Here is a 7,260-nt window from a genome sequence, read left to right as displayed (position 1 = left end):
ACCCACCCAAACCCTCCTTTGATACGGAACAATGAGGCCAAAGAGGGATGGAAAAGTTGTGCCATGCCTCTAAGCTCACACACGCATAGACACACACACACACACACACGTCATGTGTGCTTGTTTCACACTGGCAAATTGGCAGGCCCTACTCAGGGGAAGGAGGTTTGTACACAAATTGAGGGAGCATTGGCACAGTCAGTCAGGGGTAGTGTGTGTAACGTGTGTGTGTGTGTGTGTGTAACGTGTGTAGTGTGTGTGTGTAGTGTGTGTAACATGTGTGTGTAATGTGTGTGTAGTGTGTGTGTGTAACGTGTGGCGGTTACCTTCGGCTCGGACGGTGAAGGGAGAGTCCCCCGAACGCTTGGCCGAGAACTGGCCCCCAAGAGATGTCATTAAGAAACACAGGCTGAAGAAGCCGATGCCTGCTACAAAGATCCTGGGAGAGAGGGAAAGAGAGGGAGAGTGAGAGAGAGATAGGGGGGGAGAGAGAGAGAGAGAGAGAGAGAGAGGGGGGAGAGAGAGAAGGGGAGAGAGAGAGAGAGAGAGAGAGGGGGAGAGAGAGAAAGGGAGAGTGAGAGAGAGAGAGGAGAGAGAGAGAGAGAGAGAGGGGGAGAGAGAGAAAGGGAGAGAGAGAGAGAGAGAGAGAGGGGGAGAGAGAGAGAGGGGAGAGAGAGAGAGAGAGAGAGAGAGGGAGGGAGAGAGAGAGAGTGAGAGAGAAAGAGAGAGAGAGAGAAAGAGGGGGAGAGAGAGAAAGGGAGAGAGAGAGAGAGAGAGAGTGAGAGATAGGGGGGAGAGAGAGGGAGAGAGAGAAAGGGAGAGAGGGAGAGAGAGAGAGAGAGAGAGAGAAAGAGAGAGAGAGTGAGAGATAGGGGGAGAGAGAGAGAGAGAGAGAGAGAGAGGGAGGGAGAGAGAGAAAGGGAGGGAGAGAGAGAGAGAGAAAGAAAGAGAGAGAGAGGCAGAATTAATGGGAGGTTAAACCCACAGAGACTCAAACCTGAGGACAAAACCATACCAGTTACTCCAATTACATATCTGTGGAACGAAATGCCAAGAGCAAACTGAGGGATCAATTTGGAGTATGGCTGAAAGGAGCACACACACACACACACACACACACACACACACACACACACACACACACACACACACACACACACACACACACACACACAGACACACGCTCCAAGCCTTTTGGTCCCAGTTCTCAATCAGCTGAAAGACGCTTTTGAGCTGTTTACCTCGGACTCAAGCTTTCAGTGGAAAAAAAACATCACAATCACAAACAAAAGCATATTTTAGGTATCCATAAATAATACCCACATGGAGAACCAGTAAAGTCTATTGGAAAAAAAATCTGTGCTTCAACACACTCCCATCAAAGTGGGAGCACGATCATTTCTCACGGAGTTATAGTATATTTATCAAATATATGGTGAGGTGGTTCACTGAACAAAAAAAATCCTCAAGGACTGTTCATAATTGGGGACATTGAGTCTGCAGACAGTAGAAACATCTTTTGTAACGGTTGATGGCGGATTGATTTGGGTGCACTCTGTATTGTGTGATGGTAAATTGCAACCAACACACAGCATGCCAAGTTGTGGGTGCTATGTCCCACTTAGCAGTATAAGCAGCAGCATCTTCTCTCGACGGCAAACAATGCATTTTCTAAACAAACAAACAAACACAAACAATGCATTTTCTAAACGCTGTGGCCACATGCTGTGAAACTCACTCAGATTGGCAGATTCTCTAACAATAATGGGTGTTCTGATGGACATCGGTTCGGTGCTAATGCCATCATTTATAAAACTTTCCCCCAATTATGTCTGGACTGGAGATACGGATGGGGTGGCCTCTTTCCCGACTGGAGATACGGATGGGGGGGCCTCTTTCCCGACTGGAGATTCGGATGGGGGGGCCTATTTCCCGATACTGAGCGGCACCTCTCAACCTGCATCATGCCGTGCATCATCTCTCAGGCATGAGCGACGGGTTCTGGCTTCTACGTCACTCAGAGAGGATCGCCCGTTTGACCCACAGTGGTACAGGAGGTAAAGAAGTCGTTTAGTAATCAGAAGGTTGCTAGTTCGATTCCCTGTCGAAGCGTCCTTGAGCAAGACACTGAACCCCTAATTGCTCCTGATGTGCAGTGTGCCATCAGTGTAAATGTAAAATGTGTATACATTGTAAGTCGCACATATGTAAGTCGCTTTGGATAAAAGCGTCTGCTAAATGACTAAATGTAATGTAATGTAATTTATCTTGTAGCATTAAAAGCTCACTCTCTCTTTCAGTGACGGGGCCCTTGTTTGGGATCAACAAACCCAGGAGCCCTAGCAGAATTCCGGTCCTATGCCATCTGACCTAAATTTCCCTCGGGATTAATAAAGTATCCATCTATCTATCTATCTATCTGTCCCAATAAGAATGTAAGTGACTGCATAAAAGGGAATCTCTGTCACAACATTTTACATTTACATTTAGTCATTTAGCAGACGCTTTTATCCAAAGCGACTTACAAGGATGTATACACATTTTTACATTTACACTGATGGCACACAGCACATCAGGAGCAATTATGAGGTTCAGTGTCTTGCTCAAGGACGCTTCGACAGGGAATCGAACTAGCAACCTTCTGATTACTAAACGACTAAACGACTTATCTACCTCCTGTACCACTGTCGCCCTTTAGTGTTGAAACTTACGGTAGAACAACCCTGATTAATTCCATTCATCCTATGGGGATCCAGTGGGGCGACAGTGGTACAGGAGGTAGAGAAGTCGGTTAGTAATCAGAAGGTTACTAGTTCGATTCCCTGTCGAAGCGTCCTTGAGCAAGACACTGAACCCCTAATTGCTCCTGATCTGCAGTGTGCCATCAGTGTAAATGTAAAAATGTGTATACATCCTTGTAAGTCACTTTGGATAAAAGCGTTTGCTAAATGACTAAATGTAAATGTAATGTAAGTATCAAAGTGATGATGTGAACAAGCTAAAGAGGGCAGGATTTCTGATCTCGATCTGTTAAACTGTAAAGTTATGTCAAACTGATTTTTTTGTGTCTATATGTCTCTATAATCATTCAATTTTATACCAAAGCTGAACAAAACAATAAAAGAGGCTCCATTCAATTTGAATGCGATTCATCATCATAACACACGGAACAATTTGCTTCTCACCGACAGTGGATGCCAAGGACAAACTCCATTCACAGATGGTTGAAACCAATATGCTGGAGAAAACCTAAGCAACAGGCTGACGACCTATACTGCACTGATGAACAGAGTTTGCAGCATACTCATCTTCCCTAGTGGTATGGAGAGTGAAAAGCGATCGAGTTTGCACAGAGAGGTATACAGACATACCGTTACACTCATGGCGTCGGATCGAAAATGTCCAAACCATCGTGGTGGTATGGCACAACTTGCGTATTGATGACTGAATCTATGTGTTTACTGCAAGGAATCTACCTCTTGCCGGTTGCATTTTGCATTTACATTGGCATTTTGCATTGCAGAGAGATTTAAAGAGTAAACCTGGTTTACATTACAGCATAGCCAAAAGCATATGGACTCTCACGCCGGTAACAAACTCATCAGCAAGCAACCCTCATTCAAATGTCGCTTGTGCATCTATCGAGTTTGACTTGCGTGTGTGGTCCTCAAGCCTCCCTCTAATAAACCCAAGAGAATCCAGGAATGAATTGCATTAAGCCAAACCACAAGCTCTCCATTATTTTATCGATCCGTTTTTTTTCTCAGTCTCCACGCCTTCAAGGGTAACTTCATACATTTGCAGAATAGCAACTAGTCACACTTACACGCAGCCTGAGATAAACAAAGAAATGCTCAGTTTTACTTATACAGTGTTTTTACTGCTGGTGCTTGCAATCATTTTCATCAAGTGGATGTTTGCTGCTGTAATGTAAAGTTCCACATCCAACACCCAACAGCAACAATCTATAGTTAACTCTTATAATAGGCTACTTGATTCTATACCCCCCCGTATATTAATAGTGGTGACCTGTCACGTCCCCTCCCCACTTGTATACAGTGTTAATTTACCACATGCAAATGGCCATAACAAATGCATCTCAACAGATTTGAAGTAATCATCATCAAATAGCAAGTGCTTTGACGATAACTGAAAGTGGAAATGGTTAATTGATGCATACGCTATGTTGAATTAAATCCCATGTCCAGTGGTTAGAAAAATTGGCTATTATCGCTGCGTGGTCTTACCTGAACGGTTTGAATGTCAGAAGGCATCTTCTAGACATAACTGTACAGTCCGAACCGGAGGATATCATCTTTCCAAAGTATCACACCGCAAAGTGGAAACACGCCATGATGAATCAATCATATTCTTCAAATGATGAACAAGTGCATATGTAGAATGTATCCTGCCGTGATGTGAATTTGACGGAATAATAACCCATAGCATAGATAACGCACAGAGAAGATGCCTAGGTGTGAGTCTGTTCCACAAGTTCGAAGACTGATCAAAACGCCCTCCGGACCGGGAGTTTCAAACAGCACCGCCAGTCTTCTGTTCTGCGCCACTCGCTTACGTAGTCTTTGAGAAACTAGAACATGTAAATTACAAAAGTCTGTTACTGGTAACTCGAGAAATGATGAAGCAAGTTTTACCACTGAACCGTGAAGCATTTATGTCTGGTTATCAGTAGCCACGCTAGACACTGCACGCAACTGCTGCTCCGTTGAGAGTGCAGCAGCACTAATGAAAGGGGGGACGGCGCTGCGTTTCTGTCAGCTCTGACGGCATTACGTATTTACTGCTAACTCGTGTGCTGTCTTCTGGACCACATTTGGGGATTTTTTAAAAATACAACACGCAATTGGCAAAACCAAGTTAATTGAAAAAAGGTTACCGTCTAGTGTAATCATTCTATTTTTGGAAATTCCTCAGCCTACAGGATCGATTTACATGAAATTCTACGATGGTTAGGCTACATTTTAGTTCAAAATTACAACGTTAATATATGCAATTATACTTCCTGTTTTTTTGTCCTTTGAAGTAGATGCATTTTTTGAGATCAAGTGGCGATCTCGCTTCTGGCAGTGCACTGACATCAGCACCATGGAGAGAGGAAATGAAAAATTCAGGAGTTCAATAGCGCCATCCGTTGAATGTTCTCTGCTAGTCTCGTTCTATCTGTGTGGCAATCGTCATGCTCCTGTCTGAAACTGGCCATGAACAGTTCCTTTGAAGTATTATTGCTTACTCTAGTAGACTAGTGATTGTTATTATTCTTTTTCTGCTTTTATTTCCTATATTTTACTATTTTTATGCCTTAATGTTCTCATGCTTTTATTTTCTATAATTTACTGTTTTTATGATCATGCACTGACCTTTTGCTTTTTTTTTATTTTATTTTTATGTGAAGCACATTGTTGTGCATGTATGTGAAGCACATTGAATGACCACGGAGTATGAATTGTGCTATATAAATAAAATTGCCTTGCCTTGCCTTAAAAGAACTGCTGTCACGCTGATGATATCGCAACTGTATCGAACCAAGCTGTCAACAGCAACCTTCTCCCACGTTGGGCATTCAGCTAGCAAAAATGAAACTATTAAACAGTGTATCCAATGTGTCATGGATGGGAATGAGTATCAGCTGAGCGAGGGGGGGGGGGGGGGGGTATTGATTTATTTATTCATTCTATTGTTTTTTTTTATTCTGGCAGCTAAAATCACCATGTTCACCCTGTTTTCACCTTCAGTAAGCCATGAAGCCACTGAAGCAGTAAGTACGCCATGAAGCACGACCCGTTGTCAGTCAGAAACGCATAACTCCATCCATTACACCACTCTCCATCAAAACACTTTGATGACGGGGGACATGGATATACGTTGCCCATAAACTCGCGCTGCTAACGAAGAAAACATTTACGAGTTTTTTGTAGACAGAAATCGCATTTGATGTGGACATGACTGTTTGGATATCAGAAAACACAACACCAGCCTTTGTTTTGTAAACCGAGTTTTAGACATGCCTAAAAAGTGTCTGGAGATTAACCGGTGACACATTAAATGTCTGTCTAGACGGTTTTCACTACTGCATTCCCTTTTACTTAATTAGCAACAGTAGATAACTCTTTATCTACCTCCATTAGCCTCGTCTGCGCCTCGTTGCATTCATTCATTGACATAACTTATCGTAGGGACGGTGGAAATATGTCTCTTACACTTTTCAGATTACCTAAAATTTCCCCACCACTATTTTGGTAGTTAGTGCTTTAAATCAAATATATAGTTGCCATCTGCTCTACAAAGGGTTAACTCCCTCTTGTTTACACTGGAAAATAATTCCCCTTTATCCCCCTTTTCTTCTCGCAATTAATACATAATAAATAACATTATAGTACCGGTACTGAACGGTACTGTACGTTGATAGTCCAGTGTTCAGATAAACAAATAAAGGTATATAGTTAACAAACAAATAGTTAGGCATATGTTATTAACAGGTTACATAGTTAGTACGCAAACTAAATGTTGTTGTGGCAGGGTTTGCTGTAGGGTGATTTTGCGGTACCGTGCTATTACTTTTGTGGTGAGTAACTGTTGCGGCGAAAACCAGTCATAATGCCTTGCAATTCCACAACGGAAAGTCGAGAGGCTGAATGTGTCGATCTGAAGTTTATTGTAGTCACTACAATAGTGGCTGTTCCTATGGCCAATCAGAATTAGCTCCGTCTTTTAACTTTTACTCAATCAGACCTTGTTGCGTCTTTGGTAGGCTACCACTCCCCAGTCCCGGGATATTCGTAGTGAAGTAAATCTTGTTTACAACATGCTGTCTGCCTCTCAGCAGTCGGCCTTTTTGGTATTATTTGTCAGCCATTTTGAGTGAGGCTATTCATGTTTTCGTCAGTTGATCCAGGTTCACCAACTATACAAAATATTACTACATTACATTAACGACTCTTGTTCTTCTCCGGTTGGCATTGTACCAGTTGGCAAAACAAGATAAGCATTAGTAATTCTTCCAGGACTGCTAGTTTGCTATTCTGTCTTCAAATCCCACCTGTGTGCCTACAGCCTACTTAGCCTAATGTAGTTAACATTACAATTAATTATTTTCTGAGCAATATGTCCTCCTAATTCGGCACTCTGGATTAGCATGACGCTGGGAACAAAAAGGAAGAAATAAGTCTTAATTCTTGGTAAATGTAGACTAAATGGTTAAAAGCTGAGTTAGCTCACCTGTTACATCTATCAGCAAAATAA

General features: G+C 42.6%; 1 protein-coding gene across 1 annotated transcript in view; it reads right to left on the bottom strand.

Annotated features, from left to right (window-relative positions):
* LOC105888516 (alpha-1,6-mannosylglycoprotein 6-beta-N-acetylglucosaminyltransferase B) overlaps nt 1-5,391 on the bottom strand; it is a 42,432-nt gene extending 37,041 nt beyond the window's left edge. The window contains exons 1-2 of the mRNA XM_031576723.2: nt 4,248-5,391; nt 327-439 (exon numbers count right to left, since the gene is read on the bottom strand). Of these exons, the coding sequence (XP_031432583.1) occupies nt 327-439; nt 4,248-4,315 (181 nt within the window). The 5' untranslated portion in view covers nt 4,316-5,391. The remainder of the gene's footprint in view (nt 1-326; nt 440-4,247) is intronic.
* Between the last annotated feature and the right edge of the window lie 1,869 nt (nt 5,392-7,260).

Source organism: Clupea harengus, chromosome 1 (assembly GCF_900700415.2).
Source record: "Clupea harengus chromosome 1, Ch_v2.0.2, whole genome shotgun sequence".
Classification (NCBI taxonomy): Eukaryota; Metazoa; Chordata; class Actinopteri; order Clupeiformes; family Clupeidae; genus Clupea; species Clupea harengus.
The sequence above is the reverse complement of the archived record's forward strand: the minus strand, read 5'-3'. Positions and strand labels throughout refer to the sequence as shown.